The sequence below is a fragment of the Phalacrocorax carbo genome, chromosome 3 (assembly GCF_963921805.1).
Source record: "Phalacrocorax carbo chromosome 3, bPhaCar2.1, whole genome shotgun sequence".
Taxonomy (NCBI): domain Eukaryota; kingdom Metazoa; phylum Chordata; class Aves; order Suliformes; family Phalacrocoracidae; genus Phalacrocorax; species Phalacrocorax carbo.
Genome location: NC_087515.1, coordinates 121,740,286 through 121,759,572, shown reverse-complemented (window position 1 = coordinate 121,759,572; position 19,287 = coordinate 121,740,286). Strand labels below are relative to the sequence as shown.

Genomic DNA, 19,287 nt, shown 5'->3' with positions numbered 1-19,287 from the left:
TTATTGTTGAAAACAAGTGACATTAGGAATACTGATCCGGAAATGAGCAGCTGCAGAAAGCTTTATAAACAGGCCACGCCAACCCTCTTCCTCTTCAGCTGAGCAGCTTTCTTCAAATATACACACGCATCCATGTATTTTTGCAGACACAAGTTGTGTATTGTGAGCTTGGCTAGGAGTGACTAGGTTTTTTACTAAAGCGATTCACTTATCGGTAGGCACTTATCATTAGGCAATGCTTCTGCACTTAACACTCCTATATCTCCTTTGTCCTCTGTGCCAACATTTATGTGTTCATTTGAATAAACGTACACTGCTGCTGTATGTGTTTATCAGCTTCCTTATTACCCCAGAGGCAAGACCTCATGAGATGTCCCCATGGCAGGGAAATGCAAATCTGTGCAGTAGTGTGAGAGGTGAGAGAACTACAGCATAAGGGAGAGGCTAAAGCAGATGAGGATGGTCCCTACCAGACTTCCTCGGGGTGTCTGCAGGTGTTCCCGTGTCTCCCCCTGCTGTGCAGCAATGTAATCTAGCTTCTTCTCCATACTCTCACAGTAAAAAAATCAGACATTATGCAGATAAAAATGGGCTATGTGGGTGACATGAGGTTACAGAGCAAGAGAAAAACTCTATTGGGAAAGCACAATGCACCAACCTACCAAAAATCATCAAGCCCTCAAAATTTTTAGGTTTCATTCTCAGACCAACTGCACCTGCATGATTGCTCCAAAGGAGTAAAGGTACGTGGGAGTTACAGGTCATCGCAATGACACCAACACATACAGGACTATGTTAATGCAGCTCTGCACCTTCAAAACGAAGCTAACATCTCTGCATGATCCTGCTCTGGTGATACAGACCTTCTAGTGGGCACACAACTCACCTCTCTGCATAAATTATGCAGTATGGATAAACACCCTGTTACTTATTGCCAACCATTTTCAATGGCATGACTTCAACGTGCCTGAGGGTGGTGAAACCCTGGCCCAGGTTGCCCAGAGAGGTGGTAGATGCCCCATCCCTGGAAATATTCAAGGTCAGGCTGGACAGGGCTCTGAGCAACCTGATCGAGTTGAGGATGTCCCTGCTCACTGCGGGTGGTTGGACTAGATGGCCTTCAAAGGTCCCTTCCAACCCAAACTATTGTATGATTCCATGGTAAATGACCCTTAATATTCAAGAGTTTACTTCTTTGGGTGAAAGATGAATAGACTTTGGTCCTAGCAGCTGTTCTTCCTGACCTATGTAAGAGCAGATGAGATAGTTGAGCAACAATAAAGCTCCTCCTCACAGACCTCTTCTGCCAAGGCAGGACAGTTTGCACTGCATGGGTCCCTTTTACCAGAGCCACCAAGGCTCCAGATATTCCTTTTCTCTGGCCCCCATCCAGCCCTCCTGTCTGGGATGAGGACACTGCTCTCTTTTACTTCCCAGTTGGGAATACCCTCTGCAGGACACCACAAGGAAAGCACAGAAGAGCCAATACCAGGCCAGACTAGCACTAGTGCCACAAATGAGCTTTTCTATTACAGGATGAATGGGAACTTTCTACACTCCTATCTTGAAAATATCTCAAAAATGCTTCACAAATACAGCACAAATCTCTCTGTCCTTCCTGCCACATACCTCATGTGGCTTGTGCTAACTCTGGGCTCCCCTGTCAAACTGAGTCAAATGCAGGGAGCAGGGGGAGCTGTTTAGAAAACAAATAATGTGGGGCTTTCAACACAACTTTATTTTGTTCTGATCTCTCCATATTCATGTGACTTAACCTAAAAGTTAACAAGAGACCTATCACATCAAAACCGAAATCCCAGACTGAATGTCCAAATTCTTTGTGCATTTGGAAATCTCCCACTAAATCTGACATTATGGTGTTAGAATAACAGAAACATGTAGTTTGGGGTCACTGCCTTAATGTCTGGGACACGCTCTCCCAAGTGGTCTGCATTTCATTTCAAACAAAAACAAGTGACTAAAGTAAGGGATCATGGCAGCCAACCACATAAGGCTGGATTAGCAGTGGTTGTCTCAGTGTAATCAACCCTTTCTTTCCCCTTTTTAACATAGAAACAACATCTGAACTCGACGTTTACAGGGGAGAGAGCTTCTAAATGGGAATTAACTGTTACTCACAGGTAGTGTTTACAGAGAATAGTATTAATAAATGCCCCTTACACTCCTTCCAGGCCACTTTCCAGAGAAGCAGCAAATTTATACAGTCATGGGTTTGATTAGACACAGTGATTTTATATACTTAATTTTGAAGGGATTGGTTTGGCTCACTTTTTAAATTACTATCAGAATACACACACAATTGGTCCTGCCTATAGCAGCCATATAGCTGGGTTTCAAAACCACAAAAATACACACACAATTTTCTTGTCTACAGCTTTCCAATTTTCCTACATACATGCATTTCCTACCAGCAAGCTGCAGGCAGCTTGCCATTCAGCTTGCAGAGTTTCTGGCTTACCCTTCAGAGAGGCCTCACCCCCTCCAGGAATGAGAAAGAAGACAAGAATCACCTCTGGCATTGGGACTGATCCTACCCTCGCCAAGCACAGCACATTGAGGTATCAAAGACAGATATGGGGGCACCGAGGAGGCACTGTGGATCTTCTCCATAAAGACTCAAGAACTTGCCCAAAGTCCCTCAAGAAATTTGTGGCAGAACAGAGAATGTCATCTACTTTCCTAGTACATCTGCATCTCCAAAAATGGGGGAACAGGAATGTTCCAGTCTCAGTCATATATAACAAACTGACTGTACAAGAGATCTGCTGCACAACCACCTACAGGGAACATAGTTCTCACTCTGATAAATAGGGGAGCTGTAATTACAAGCCCTGTAAGTGCTGGAGGCACAGCTAATGGGTAACAGCTCTGAGGACATAAGGAGTTAAGCCAGGCAGGTAAGGATTTCTTTTAAATCCTTCCTACATATAAAACCATGGCATGGAAAGCTAAAGGTTACATCTTCCCTGTTCTCAAGTTCTTCCAGATGTCTCAAGTGGGTCACTCACCCGCAAGGGATGAGGCTAAGCACATCACTATCAATCACACAGGTAAATAAAATATTTCAAGAAAATTTTGCAGTAAATCAATAAAAAAAAGAGAAGGGAAGGCTGGCCTCTGCCAAAGTCTTCAGTCCATGTTCTCGCACCCTGAACAACATAACTGCCTCTTGTCTGTCATATTATGAACTTTCGTTAACATATCCAGAAAACCTTCCACTGATAAGAACCATGTCCTCCCATTCTACAACTCGGTCATTTGTTGTGCAGTGTTATGAGGGCAACTGCAAATCTGTCAGCTTAAGGGTTACACTACAGGCAAGTACCAACCCTGCACAATTTCTTGAGAATTTACACTGACATTTGTAAGCCAAAGCACTCATATCAACTTTAAAAAAATGCTGTAAATTCCTCTTAAAAACCCTGGATGCAAGAATGAGATGTGAAGGGGGAAACTCTGCCTGTTAGTCAAATTATAAAAGAAGTTACTCACTAGCCCAGCAGGTTCATTAATCTAGCTCTGCTATAAATTTTTATTATGAGTTATTATTGATTCATAGCCATAAACACACTGGATGCTTGAGATCTTTGCCCAAAAGTTTTTACAGTCCCAAATCCTGCACTTGGAAAGACTTGTGCTTACTTCAACATCCAGGAGCAGACCCCATTCAGCTCAACAACAACAGCCAACTTATGTTTCTAATTTTAGTTGTTCCTACTGACAATTGAGTAACACTGGCGACTTCCAAATAATCCTTTGATTTGCTGACGTCACATGTGCTCTTGGGAGGATACGTATAGACAACATCCCCTACAAAAATGGACAGAGCTGATTAACTGCTGATGCTTGGGATTACAAGCTTAAGTGATGTATGATCACTTACAGTGGCCTGAGAACCAAATGAATCAGAAAAAGTAAAACCAAGGATTGTCTCTGGGTTTCAAGTTACCAAAGTAAAAGCCTCTTGAAATAGGATCAGTTCTGAAGTCAAAAGAATGCCACGGCAACTTCTGAATTTGTTGAAAAAGCTAACCATTGGGAATGGAAACTATAAAAACAAAAAGCTTCAAACCCAGTCAAACGTAATGTGGTCTTGCGGTCTAATGCTGTTTCAACCACATTCCTGAACTGTTATGGACTAGAGTTGCCGTAAAATTAAGAAATTCATCAGCAAAAACTAATTCAGTCCTGTCTAAAGTACAAAGATTAATTACCCACTAAGCTGTGTGAGATGACAGTGCTCCCACACTGGGTAGCACTGCTTGATACCAGTCTATGCAGCACCAGCACAGACAGCTGCTGCCTGGGCAAGGAAAGATGAAGCCCAAAATTAACAGATCCAGTTTATTGTGCAATACCTGAAGGGAAGTGCCAACTGAACAGGCAACATCTTCTTTAATTAAAGTTGCATAGGAGTGGGGATAGCGAGAAGGACACATCTGATGACTTGGTACAATCCGGCCGTAAAAAGAAGACTGGATGCTGATGGTGGTTCTGTGAGGACATCTCAGGGAGACATATTCTCCATCGCAGGCATGGTCAGTGTAATTCTTTAGTACTTGTGATATGTAACCTGCAAAAAACATGACAAAAAACATTATTAGTGAAAGGTAGTTAATATTTAGGTGATTTACAGCAGTGTGGTCTAACAAGCACAACTAACAAGCAATGAGGGACGCAGCTTTTTAATACTCATCTCACAGACATGCAAAGGAGAGAGATGATGACATGGTGGTGGTGGTTGGTGATTTGGCTTTCAGCCATGTTATATATCCTTAGGGGAAGCAATATTCAGATGGTCCAAACCCTTACTCCAATCATTCCACTTACACACATTGGCATAGCTACCAAGTTTACAGGAAATGTAGCTGAGCCAGACTCATCATTTAGACCACATCTAGATACTGCAAGCAATTTTTTTCCCCCAAATACAGGACAGTCATCAATAAACTGGAGTGAGTTCAGCAGAGGGCCACCAAGAGGGTTGGGAGCTGAAGCACCTGACCTGTAAGAAGGGGCTTGTTCAGCCTGGAGAAGAGACAGCTTTGGGGGAAACTAATAGCAGCCTGCCAGTATATCTACAAGGAGGTTATCAAGGCGATGGAGCCAGGCTCTTCACAGAGGTGCATGGTAAGACAATGAGAGATAATAGGCACAAGATGAAACAAGAGCGTTTCAGAACAGGTATATGGAGCAACTTTTTCACTGTGAGGGCAGTCAATCGGCAGAGCAGATTGCCCAGAGAAGTTGTACAGTCTACATCTTTGGAGGCTTTCAAGACCTTATTGGATAAAGCCCTGAGCAACCTGGTCTGACCTTCTAGTTGACCCAGTTTTGAGCAGGAGGTTAGACTAGAGAAGTGAAGTCCCTTCCAACCTCACTTTTCCTGTGAACCAGGCCCAGACACTGAGTCACTAGAGGGAAAAGCTTGGGTTATAGTTGGTTGTATGAGGTCCTATTCCATCATGGCACACCAGTCACATCTTTGATCTCCCTTCACCATACACCACTTCAATTCTTCTGGTTGCACCTTCTGTTCTAGGCCTTTGACACAAAACCTTTGCTTTCTCACCAATTCTGCAAAGTTTCAATCTTTTTAGAAGGAAAACAGTACACAGACCCAAATCTCTCCCTGTTTGTTAGAGGATGATGTTATCCACAATAAAGCTGTTAACAATAAAGCATGGAGGCAAAGCCTCATTAAAGTCACACTGAGCTAAAAGGGCTGATTGTGCACAGGTTTCCATGGCAACTGCCAAACAAATCCTGACTTTGCCACACTCACACCCGGGGTTAAAACTCCATGGTGCTGATATAGAGACATCTGTGCAGGGAACTCTATATCATGTCCTATATCAGTGCCGGCCGTGATCCCATTCGACGCTGCAGACTTCCTCTCTGTAATAAGTTTGGAAGTCCCCTTCCCACTACTGGCCACCAACACAAGTCTACCAGCAGCAATCCCACAATGCCCTGTCCTTGTCTTTCTCTACCTCATTTATTAAGAAATGGTAGACTCTTTTCTTAAGAGTTAGAGTACAGAGAAAAGACAAAACCATCAAGAGAAACAAGTAGTCCCTAGGCAAATTCCTAAAAGGGAACCTGAGGTATATCTTGGTCTTTTTTTTTTTTTTTTTTTTTTAAATGGCTAAACTGTGACTATTTTCTTAGTAGCCCACAGTCATAGAATAATTTAGGCTGGTACCTCTGCAAGTCATCTAGTCCAACCTTCTGCTCAGAGCACGGCCAACTTAGATCACATTTCTTAGGGCCTTCTCCAGTAGTGAATATCTCCAAGGATGGGGCCTCCACAACCTCTCTGGGCAACCTGTGCCAGTGCTTAACGACTTTCAGGGTGAAAAACTTTTTCATTACACGCAGCTGGAATTTCCCATGTTATGATTTTTGTTTGTTCCATCTGGTTCTTTCATTGTGTGTTTCAGAGAAAAGAGTGGTTCCATTTTCTCTATACCATTAGGTAGTATAAAGCAGTAATTAGATCCCACTGTCCTTATTCTTTACTTCTCCTAGATGAACAGACCATCTCCCTCAGTCTCTTATTATTTATCATATGTTCCAGTACCCTTGCCTTTTTGGCAGCTAAAGGGACTCTCTCCAGTTTCTCAACATCTTTGCTATACCGAGAGTCCAGCTTAGTATGCAGTTACCCTTCATTGCCGTAAGGTGCACTGCTTCCTCACGTTCATCATCCTGTCTTCCACGATGTGATAATGCACACAGGGAAACACAATTCATGTGGTTTGAGAGAATTCATGTGGCTTGCTCAGAATCATTTCAGGATCTAGCTATCCTTGTAGACACATCTGTAGGGTATATTTACTCCACTAAGTTAAACACTCACAAAGCCTTTTCTCTGTCCCTAAGGCCAAATCCAGCAACTTCCTCTTACTCTCCAAAATAGTATGGCTTCGTCCAGAGCTTTTACTGGGAATAGTTCTTCTTCCATACCAGAATTGAAACCTGCCCCAGGAGTTGTGAGAAAGAATACTGGTCCGAACAAATTTCAAGGTGCCTAAAACAACCATAATCATTGATCTTTGAGATAACCAACACACAGTAATTCAGCTTCAGCATTCAAGCAGCCACTATGAGTGCTGGATTCTCTGATTTCTCTGAATTTTAGTCTGTAGCTCTTATTTAGCAGTTCTGTTGCTGCAGTGCCTCAAGGTGTGTGCCAAATAGATATTTACTCAAATCAACATATTAATTGCCAAGTCCCCAGGGCAGCATTTCCTCATAAGAAAAAAGCTGAAACACAGCCCCAGTAATTACAGTAAGTGACAGGGCTGCATCAGATGAGGGAACAGCACTGTGTAATTTAGTGCCTTTATCTCACTTGCGCAAGGAAGCCCTCCAAGGATAAAACGAACTACTGGAGTGCATCTGCTTTCCCAGTCAGTACACCTAGTGATGCTGTGTGTGATGCTGTACACCTAGTCCTGGAGTCAGATCAGCTCTTCTCCCTCAAAATTACGGCAACCATATAAGACAGGCATCAGGAAAAGCAAACTACAAACAAAACCAGAACATAACACAAACCATTAAGTCCCACTTTCCACGCTGTTACTTCAGTGCATTAGGACCCTTCCCTGAGGCTGACCTATTAAGGAGCCAGAGAAATACAACCAAAGTGCAGTCAAGACTACTGACTCCTCTGAATATCCAATTATTCCGTCAGAACAGCCATCCTAGAGTGTGCCTTTCCTATTACCAATTCAAGATCACGAAAGGTTTCAACCCCTGCCATTAGTGCAGATTACTTGTTGAAACAACCCCTTCCTCTCGTCTTCCATCAGCAATCTCAAAATAACTTGAGTTCATTCAAGCTCAAGATAATGAAGGGATTGAATGCTTTGATGGTGACTGGCTAATAATAAACAAGGCACAAAGTCTGAAACATCTGGCGCTGACCACTGTCAGAGAGAATATACTGGCTTAGGCATGGGCATTATCAGGGATGACATGATGTTCTTCAAAGAGGAAAAGGAAGTAGCTGTAGAGAATTAATGCTCTTTTCCTCTCCTCTTAAAGTTTGCCAAATTTGCACTACATTCATTGGTAGTTCTTTTGAAAGTGTTGGCATTTCTTTACCCGTTGATTCATGGTTCAGTAATCCAAAATCTTAATTGTTTTTAGCATCCTTGCTGAATTTTTGGTAACAAGTCTCCAATTACCTTTTCATAGAATCATAGAATCATAGAATTGTTAAGGTTGGAAAAGACCCTTTAGATCATCGAGTCCAACCACTAACCTCTCACTGCCTATCACTACATGTGGTACCAGGGAGGCAACTGCTGGGATGCTCTTTACTGAATGAAATGCATAAACATGTAGCCAATGGCAGGTGTTGAGGACTTCAATGGCCTTTGTACACCAAGGTAAGAAGCACTTCATTAGTACACAAGGAATAGCTTACAGAGCTCTTGGACTCTTTCCTGGCAAGCATGAAAAAATCTCTTTTGGATGGCTGCAAGAAACTATTTTAGTTTAGTAAAATGATACAGCAGATCACTGATCAGCTATTCATAGACCACAGAATATGACAGTCAAGGAACTGAGATGATAAAGGTGTTATCAAATGATTTTATGACTCCTCACCAAGTATATTTCGTTGTATTATGTGAGATACAAGCTACAGCCTTACAAGTGTTCACTCCAAACTAAGATAAGGCAGACTGTTATTAAAGATGGCCAAAGACATTTGCGACTGCTTTCTTCATTCTCAAATTCTGGGATGTGAAATCCCTGTTGTAGGATACAGGATCCAAAGGAAAGCAATTATTTGAGGAAAATATCCCAGCTGTACTGCCACAGTCAAATCTACTCTATTTTGTCATGCTTCACCTTGGAGCGTAAGTGACATAAATCCTCTTTATTTTATCAGGAAATTTTTTGGTGGTTCACTTATTAGCCTGTCCAGGGAGGACAATGTTAGAGCAGGTGGTAATTTGAGCTTTTCATTAAAATATCTATTTCAGCTTGAAAGCATGCTGAAAGCATAAAAGAAATCTAAAGCATTAAGCCCACCAAATCTTTTCCAAATGCCATATATTTTGAAAGTCTGGGGAAACAAAAACAATCTCAAAACTTTGGGGTTTGGCAATTCTCTTTTTTTAAAGATTGTGTTGAGGACATGGAATCTTTGCTGGTGGGCATTGTTAAATTAAACCAACGTATAGGAGTCAATGTACAGGAGTCATCTCCTCATTTCAGAAGACCAATGTCATTACCAAAGCGAGCATTTACACACTGAAGACAGAATAAACAACCAAAAGAAGCACCTCACAAAAATGATAGATCATTTTTCCCTCTAATGAGAAGGAAATGTTCCCTCCAAACATTCCTCGCAATTTATTTTTCCAAAGTCTAACGTTTGACTCCTGTCAGTCAACAGCAATTACTCTCCGCTACTCCCAAATACAACCCTTAATGCCAACTGTAACTCAATCCCACCCAGCAACGCCTGTTACCAAGAACCATTTTTACCATTGCCTCTCCAGGGAACTGTTGCTCAGTTCTCATCCAACAGCCAGTCCTAACCCTTGACACATGCAGACTAGACAAAAATAATAGTTTCATACAGAACATCATCATTTTACAGGTATTGTAAATCTAAACATCATCCTTTACTTACTGTTATAGAGTTACAACCCTGCCTTTTTGAAACCACAGCAACTGATGAGGTGCTTCAAAAAGCACAGATGATATAAGAGTTTTCCTTCCAGCCAGATGTAGGATAATAGTAGAGCATACACAGTCATTCATACATCATATTTAACCATGGATATCTAAAAGTAGTAAGCCCTCTTCTCCTGCTTCCACTAAGTACTATTTTTGCTTGACAAGGCACATAGCAACACACCAGCTCACCAGTCATCAGAAGACAGATTACAACTTTCACCAAGAAACATCTCTGTGGGTGTGCGTGCTGGAGGATTAGAGACAAACACAAATCCGCACAAACTGTTCAGATATGATCCAAAACTTCTAATAAATTACAGGGAAACTCAAAGGATTTTAATGGTTAATGAACTATTATTTGAACTATTTGGAAGAAGGGGCAGGTGACTCAGGAGGACTACAAGGATGTTGTGAGGTTAAGCAGGGAAAAGATTAGGAAGGCAAAGGCCCAGTTGGAACTTAAAACTGGCCACCACCATTAAAGATAACAAAAAATGCTTTTATAAATACATCAGTGACAAAAGGAGGGCCAGGGAGAATCTTCCTCCTTTGTTGGATGTGGAAGGTAACCTTGCCAGTAAAGATGAGGAGAAGGCTGAGGTACTTAATGCTTTCTTTGCCTCAGTCTTTAATAGTCAGACTTGTCATCCTCAGGGTTGTCAGGCCCCTGTGCTGGGAGATGGAGCTAGTATGCAGAATGAAGTCCCAGTTGTTGAAGAGGTGGCAGTCACCGACCTGCTCTTCCACCTGGATGTTCACAAGTCCATGGGGCTGGATGGGATCCACCCGAGGATACTGAGGGAGCTGGCAGGGGAGCTCACCAAGCCACTCTCCATCATTTATCAGCAGTCCTGGTCAACAGGGGAGGTCCCAGATGACTGGAAACTAGCGATTGTGACGCCCCTCTACAAGAAGGGTTGGAAGGAGAATCCAGGGAAGTACAGGCCTGTCAGCCTGACCTCGGTGCCGGGAAAGGTCACGGAGCAGATCGTCTTGAATACTATTACGCAGCACATGCAGGACACCCAGGGGATCGGGCTCAGCCAGCATGGGTTTATGAAAGGGAGGTCCTGCCTCACTAACCTGGTCTCCTTCTGTGATAAGGTGACCTCCTTAGTGGATGAGGGGAAGGCTGTGGACGTTGTCTACTTGGACTTTAGCAAGGCTTTTGACACTGTCTCCCACAGCATTCTCCTGGAGAAGCTGGCTGCTCACAGCTTGGACAAGTGCACTCTGCGCTGGGTTAAAAACTGGCTGGACGGCTGAGCCCAGAGAGTGGTGGTGAATGGAGTCAAATCCAGTTGGCGGCCGGTCATGAGTCGTGTTCCCCAGGGCTCAGTGTTGGGGCCGGTCCTGTTCAATATCTTCATTGATGATCTGGATGAAGGGATTGAGTGCACCCTCAGTAAGTTTGCAGATGACACCAAGGTGGGTGGAAGTGTTGATCTGCTGGAGGGCAGGAAGGCCCTACAGAGGGACCTGGACAGGCTGGATCGTTGGGCCGGAGCCAGCGGTATGAGATTCAACAAGGCCAAGTGCCGGGTCCTGCACTTGGGTCACAACAACCCCATGCTGGAAAGCTGCCTGGAGGAAAAGGACCTGGGGGTGTTGGTTGACAGCAAGCTGAGCATGAGCCAGCAGTGTGCCCAGGTGGCCAAGAAGGCCAACAGCACCCTGGCTTGTATCAGGAATAGTGTGGCCAGCAGGAGCAGGGCAAGGATTGTGCCCCTGTACTTGGCACTGGTGAGGCGGCACCTCAAGTACTGTGTGCAGTTTTGGGCCCCTTACTACAGGAAGGACATCGAGGTGATGGAGCATGTCCAGAGAAGGGCAACAAAGTTGGTGAAGGGTCTAGAGAACAAGTCTTACGAGGAGCGACGGAGTGACCTCGGTTTGTTTAGTCTGGAGGAGGCTGAGGGGAGACCTTATTGCTCTCTACAACTACTTGAAAGGTGGTTGTAGCAAGGTGGGGGTCAGTCTCTTCTCCCTAGTAACAAGCGATAGGATGAGAGGAAATGGCCTCAAGCTGTGCCAGGGGAAGTTTAGGTTGGATATTAGGAAAAAGCTTCTTCACCAAAAGGGTTGTCAGGCATTGGAACAGGCTGCCCAGGGAGGTGGTGGAGTCTCCATCCCTGGAGGTATTTAAAAGAAGGGTAGACATGGTGCTTGAGGGTCTAGTTTAGTGGTGGACTTGGCAGATTGGTTGGATAGCGGTTGGACTCGATGGTCTTAAGGGTCTTTTCCAACCTTAACGATTCTATGATTCTATTACACATAATTCAAGACAGAGCCTCATTAATATCTGCATCAAGCTATATCTAAGCTACAGTAATTTCTTCTTAAAATGCCCCATTTTGAGCTTTTGTAGTTACAAATATAGAAGTGTATACATATAATTGAGAAAAATCAGCATAATGAAAAAAAAAATCGTATTTAGAAGCAAGAAATTTCCCATTATCTGAAACATGTGAAGTCAGTGCAATTAACTGTGTTAGTGAATAAAACATTGCCTTGCCCCTGATTGACACAGGGTTTTTTTGTTTTTTAATCCTCTTAATTTTCCAGATCTAGATTGTTTTTTCAATATCTACTCTTATTTTCTTCTAGTTTCCTCAGCTTCCTTGCAGGTGGTTTTGAGACTGTAAACGTGAAACAGAACTTTCTTCCAGGAGAGGCCTTAATCAGACCCTTTTCTGGAGCTCAGACTACCCCTAGACCAGACTGTTTTTCAGATAGGCTATAGACTGGAGAATTTCAGCTTATTCTTTATACACAGTACACTGATACTCATAACATCTCACAGAAACAGTGTTAAGCCAGTGGAATAGAATAACACACCACGAGGATAGGCAAACAGGGCAGAAACGTGACCCCAGGGAAGGCTTGAAGCCGGAGCAAGTAACTGAATGAATGCATTTCATACCAGGCATTACTGATAATCCTGTGGCTGCAGGAGTAAAAGCAGCTCTCTCAAATCACACAGCAGCCTAGTACAGACAAGTAGGGTTTGTTTTGCTTTGTTACTAACACTGGAGATTAAAATTTGCTATTACAAACCTTCTACAGAGAGATTTGCTTTTACTTCAACTACTCCCCAACCCTTTCTCCTTTCAGATACCATACAGCACTGGAAAAACTTCAACATCTTGTAAGCATACTTTGGAAAATATTTTTATTTTAGTCAACAGTTCCTTGCCCACTATCTGATCTTCTGTACCACAGTTGCGGCTCCAAGCAGTATCCAGTGTTAACTTAGAAAAACAGCTTTGAAACAAGAGTGAATTTAGAACTGCAGCTGAGTGTCAGCGTTTTACGGCTAAACAAGGTAACATTTTGTAAATGCTGAATAGTATTTCATAGGTCTCCCTGAGTTTGCGTAAGGATGAGACAGGTAGGGGTGACAGGAATAAAAACATGGTGGTTTTCAACTCTGCAGGCTTGAATCTAACTCAGATACTAGTGAGGATTATTGCTAATTAGTCCCTTAGGTTTCCAGACTATAAACTCCTATAGAATTTAATAAAACTCAACAGCCCTTCCACAGACTGTTGGAATAACTCTGGAGCATTTAATAAACAACTCCAACTGCAAGTCTTTTGTGTCCAGAACTTTAAAGAATTATTCTAAAAAATCCATTTAAAAAAAAATCTTATTTGCTATTTCAACATCATCTTAGATTATTTTCTTTGAATGTCCCATAAGTCTATGGTTTCTTGAGAACATACTTTTTTCTAAAATAAGTTTTTAAAGCCCTTATGGCTATGGAGATTATCTCTTTTTTCCTGATCTTTTACATTTTGAAAAGGCAAATGAACAAAGTTTAAAGTTTGTCTTTTTAAAAAAAGTTTTACTTTCTAGAATCAGGGAAATTTAGCCTAGAAGGGCCTCCTGCAGGTCATCTAGTCCAAACTGCTGCTCAGAGTGGGGCCAATATCAAAGCGAGATCAAGCTGCTCAGCACACTGTTCAGCCCTGAGCAAGGACTGCCAAGGACAGGGATTCCACAGTCTCTGAAGCACCCATGCCAGTGCTCCACCACCCTTCTGTTTAAAATTTTTTCCAAAGAAGTGCTCAGAATTTCCCCTGCAACAACTCACGTCTGTTGCCTCTTGCCTTTTTATTTTGCACCTCTGAGAGGAGTCTAGTTCTGGTTTATGTATAACCACTTTTAGAAAGCAGATAGAAGCACCTGGATACACCCTCAGCCTTCTCTTCTCCAGCCTCCCCTACTATGCCATGCGCTCCAGCCCCAAACCATCCTACTGGCCCTCCAGCAGACTCCCTCCAGTTTGTCAGTGTGTCTCTTATAATCTTATACCAGTATCATGACCTGTAATTCAAGGTGTTGACCATCCAATTCCGCTAGGTTTAAAGAATTTTTTTAAAACTCTTGTTTCACTAGCTGTATGGTTGCAGGCAGGCAGCCACGATGTTGAAGGACATTTGACAATACAGAGAACCTGGCTGGAAAGAGCTGCACCGGGACTTCACCAACTTGCAACCCTCTCTCCAGCTGTTTATTCCTGCTCCCGTATTTTAGATCAAAGCCCTTTTCACTGGTCTGTGTGCATGTGCAGGTATGAGGGCCTCAGTGCCAGCAACCGGAGTCAGACCACAGGTCAGAGGGTCTGTGTGTCTGTCCTGCCAGCAACCAGAGCGAGAGTGTGCATACTGTATGGGTATGTATGTCAGTGCATGACCTCTAGTGAATATCAGGCTGAACTAGCTGGCATGTAGGATAAGAGCTTTGGGAGCCAGGTAGGCAAGTGGCTGGGCCAGATACTGGTGAGACCAGACAGCCAGTGAGTTGGCTACAGGAGAGACCAGGAGGTCGAGGCCAGCTACAGGAAGACCAGGAGTCAGGGAGTCAATGGAGAGACCGATCCATGTCCACACGCCTCTGTGGGAGGTGACTGCAGATGAGGGGACCCATGAGCCAGCTACTGCATAGACTGTCTCAGGCCAGTTACTGGGGGACCTACATTGTATGTTTGCATGCACGTTTTCTACTGACAGGCTTTCATCCTGATCAGCCAGAGAGGGGGACAGGATGAGGCCACTGGTGCTGTTTGTGTTTGTGTGAATGCTGAGTGTTTCTGCCTGTGCTGATCTTTGTGGCCAGACACAGGCACATCTCCCTGTCCAGAATAGATGCCGAGCATCACTACTGCCTGGGCTGGGGAACACCGGCCTTTCGCTGCTTTGCCTCTATCAGGCTACCAGATTTGGCAACTCCTAACACTTCCACTAAAAATTCCATGCCTATGTGTATGTATTTCATCTATATATTAATACATTATATAATTAATATGTCAGTGTTCCAGCATTACAAATATTAATGTCTTACTTTAATTGTAAAAAGTTAGCATGCATTAGTATGTATTATGTGTCAATTATATAAAGTATATTGCACATAGCACAGTCATATTTATAAAATATATGTTGTCTCATAACCTAAAGATAATTTCCAGGTCACCTTGGGAAGCCTTATGGGGTTTGTTCGGTACTTGGAGAACAAGAGCTGTAATTTTGAGAGATTTAGTGTATACTTCTTACAGCCCCAAAAGGTCAATTCCAGGCACTACAGACAAGCTAGGCACTATTTCATTCTAGAGATACAGCTGCAGTAAGTGTTAAGGTCATCACTTTATAGCTGAAGGAACTACACGGGTGATACTTCCTGAGCAGATTCAATTCACTCTTTCTCCTTGGCTCTCAACCAAGTCCTTTCCAAAACACAGTCATCACACAAATAAATCACAGCACTGCTCACTGTGGCCTTGCTGTTGCATGCTAAGTAGTGATAAAGAGCTCACACCACCGGGGGTCATGTAGCTCTTCTAAATTAAGTTATAACAGGTTTATTTTATTGAAAGGACAGTTTTCTCTAGATGGTTTATATATAAGAGATTTTTAACAGCAAAACTACAGTGATATAATTAGGTTGCCATAAAGTTACCCATATAATTTTCCGTAGTAAATGTAGCCACACGGGGACACACTTGCATAACTACCAATGCACCTTTGCTGGTAAAATTCCTCAGGTAGACAAGTATTACTGGTGTCCATTTTGACTTCCAGTTCCACAACAAAGTCCTTTTGATCCCACCCCTTCTTGTGACAATTTTTATGGAAAACAAATCTGATCTAGGAAAGGAACATCATTACAAATCTAACATGCAAATGGAAAGACCCTGGCTAAGAAAAACAATCCCACAGCTTGGTGTCTTCCAGCAGCTGTAGGGAGCACTGCCTGCAGCAAAGTTCAAGAGCTCAAACAAGATCTTCCCCGTACTCAGCCTGCTCCCAGGGCATGCTGATGCTCAGCCTTTCCTACAAACACCTGGGTCTTAGGCAAGAGAGAGACTGACAGCCCTTCTGCACCCTCTGGCCTAGTCACTAAAATTGCTGAAATCAAATTAGTTCCATTTGTCAAGGTCCAGAGACCAACTTATTCATGTGTTGCTAAAGTGATTAACCAAGGCAATACTCTTATGTAACTGGGAAAGCAGTCAGGAGCTGGACCCATGCACCTCCCTCAGGACTTGCTCTGAGCTTACTGAATGTCTCACTACTCATTCAAGAGGCCAAAAATATTTTATGGTGATCAACATTTTAGTTCACCTCCACCTAACCCATGACACAGAACAGAATAGGGTAACATAGCATAGAATTTGCACTTCCACAGCTCGTGTGGTCAATCTGCAAACAACCACTGTCATACTTTCTCCATGCCCAGGGGAAAAGCACCCTATAAGTCTCTGTGAGGCACCTCTTTATCTCCATCAATACCGTTCTTGGGCGCTCCTTAGCTGTATCACCCACATGAAGTCAACAGTGGTGAGCACAGTGCCTGACAGCAGTCTTCTGCTGCACCCCCATGCCCAATGAATGCACCTTTTGTTTTTTCTTCTAGTATTTTGAAAGCGTGGTGTTTACCAGTTCATTGTATACCAAAGAAAATTCAGTCCCAAATCTTCTCTGGAAATAGGAAATATTCGGCATCTGTCATGAAAGGAGCCGCTGCATATCAGATCTCCGGCAAGGTCTGTGACAGCTCCTTCATGTCTCCATGCAGCGTGACAGTGAGAGACAGAGCACCAACCCAGGGAGGTTGAGAACTGTCCAATTTGACCAAAAAACAGACTTTTACCATTCCAAACACAGTGGGAAAGGTCTGTTTCTGTATTAGAAATATGCAGCAAGGGAAATACACATCAGCCTTGCTAGGACCACGTGCCTCTGCAGAGCTCCAGCAGAAGTGCCTAAAAGCAGCCTGGCCTTCGCCCACAGCTTTGCTGGGAGTGACAGGGAAATACCCTGTTACCATCCAAATGAAAAGAAAGCTTTTGCACAGCATATCACCCTGGGACAAAGAAAACAAGTTATTTGACCACACAGGTGACAGACGAGACTTTATGCGCACTGACCAATTCTTTAAGCAAATCAAGAACTAAGCCATGACAATCTGACAAGGGCTAAGGAATACCAACACTAAATAAACAGGTTTCTGCCCATTTGGGAGAACTTATTCTGACAAGACTATGAGTACAGAGAGATGGCAGCTTTGTTTAGACTAGGTCAAATGGCAGGAGTGAAGGCAAAAGTGCATAACCCTACAGGAGCTGCTGCTAAAGCCATCAGAAGCAGATGTGAGTGCTTTGCACACAGTGCCAGAAGCCACCTCTGGCATTCTCAGTGACCTACACATCCCTGAAAAAAAGTAGATTTCAACTGGCAGGTCAAAATGCTGAACAATTCCTGTGATCCTGGAGAGCAAATCTGAAATCCTATTACCTTGCATGAAATAATGCAGCGTGACTTACATGTGCAAATACCATCTTGGCAGCGAAGAGCTCTCCTACAGGAAAATACTTCCAATCAGGTTATAGTCTCTCTCACTGATTTTAACAAGCACTTTAAGGCTCCAATAGTCATTTTTATTAGAAACTTCTCTGTATTCCAAACTGTGAAATTCAAGGCCCCCTTCATTTGACGTTGTATAATAAGGGTAATAGGCAATTTTCATGCTCATGTAGGTCAAATCACTCTGGATTGCTTTGCCACCTAGCAATTTTTCCACTGAAGAAGTTGGAAATTTTCTGAGACAAATGAGAAATTGCTGCCTGTGGTGGGAAGGGCAGCTACTGCTCACAGACATAGGGTGCGAGCTCTGCTGAGACACTGTGGAGAATCCACCCTGGTGGTTCCCCTCCAGACCAGAAACCTTGTGGGAATTCTCCCAGAACTTACCTCCCAAGAAAATTCAAAAATTAGGCAAAAGCTTGCTTCCAACACTGAGATTTTAATATCTCCCTTTTCCTTCTGCTTTAAATTCCATATTTTATTTATTTATTCCTATTTAGGGTAGATTTGACAAATTTAATGAAAGCAACAGCTCTGGAATGAACCTGCATCCTTTTCCCCAGGACCTGCAATAAGAACTATGATGCTGCCCTCTGCATGACCTTCGCCTGTGAAATGCATATTTCTTTGGCCAGGCCTTGGCAGCTTTATGAACCCCAAGAGAGGAAAGGAAATGAGGACAGACTGAGACAAGATAGAAAAGGCTAAACAGTGAAAGGAAGAAGCAGAGTAGGGAGGGGGGGGAAGGAAATTAAAAAGGGAAAACAAAAGGACACACAGAGTAGAGCAGACATATAAAAAAAAATCCTGTTCCGCATTTGTTCATTAGAAGTGTGCAAGAATCAGCTGAAGCATCGTGGTGGCTGCGTCACTTGAGCAAAGGTAGGGAAACTGAAGAAACAGAAAGAGAGAAGCCTTAGAATACTAAAAAGGAGGGAAAAGAAAGATTTTGAGCAAGAACATCCATTTGTAAGTGACCCCTCTTTATGTTCCCACATGGTCAAGCTCAAAATTATACCTGTTTGTAGAAAGGACTGTGTTACCCAGAGATAAAAATTATCTAGGAAAAAAGGGGATTCTGACTGGCTACAAAAAGAGAAAAAGATAAGACGACAAAAAAGTAGGTTTGCATAAGTCTCCCCTAATTTCTGATATGGCTTGTCTCTGATGGCGTGGCTACAAACTTCAAATATTGCCTTAACAGAACACGCAGTGTATTGCATATGCAACAACCAGGCAAAACTGCCAGATCAGCATCTTCTGTTTAAGCCATTGACTTCAGCCAAGAAGGAATTTATTATTCACCAGTAACTGGACAACTTAAAGCAACAATAAATGCTGTCAGGGTAGCAGGAATGATGATTTCACAAGTAAACTGGTTTTTCAGTTTGATATAAACAATACTAACAAGAGACAGGCATCCTGAGCACCGCCAGTTCAAGCTGTTGGGCTGCCCAAGCAGCTAGAAGCTAACTATCCTCAACTTCCCACATGGTCCTCCTGGAAAAGGCATTGCAGGAATGGACAGGAAATTAGCACTTGGGATTAAAGGCAGGATGGTCTCTGTACCCTGGGCTGAAGATCAAGCACTAATGCAGGAGCTTCCTTTCTGCCTGCTAAACAAACCCTACTTTCCTGGTGCTCAAGTGAAAAGCCTTGTCTGTCTCAAAATATCTCAACAATTTAGCTCTAGTTTTAT

The 19,287-nt window shown here is 43.1% G+C and overlaps 1 protein-coding gene across 3 annotated transcripts in view; it reads right to left on the bottom strand.

The window, feature by feature from the left end:
• EVA1A (eva-1 homolog A, regulator of programmed cell death) overlaps nucleotides 1–19,287 on the bottom strand; it is a 222,537-nt gene that overhangs the window by 150,006 nt on the left and 53,244 nt on the right. For all 3 annotated transcript variants that reach the window (XM_064448163.1, XM_064448160.1, XM_064448162.1), the window contains exon 2: nucleotides 4,380–4,594. In XM_064448163.1, the coding sequence (XP_064304233.1) occupies nucleotides 4,380–4,460 (81 nt within the window). In that variant the 5' untranslated portion in view covers nucleotides 4,461–4,594. The remainder of the gene's footprint in view (nucleotides 1–4,379; nucleotides 4,595–19,287) is intronic.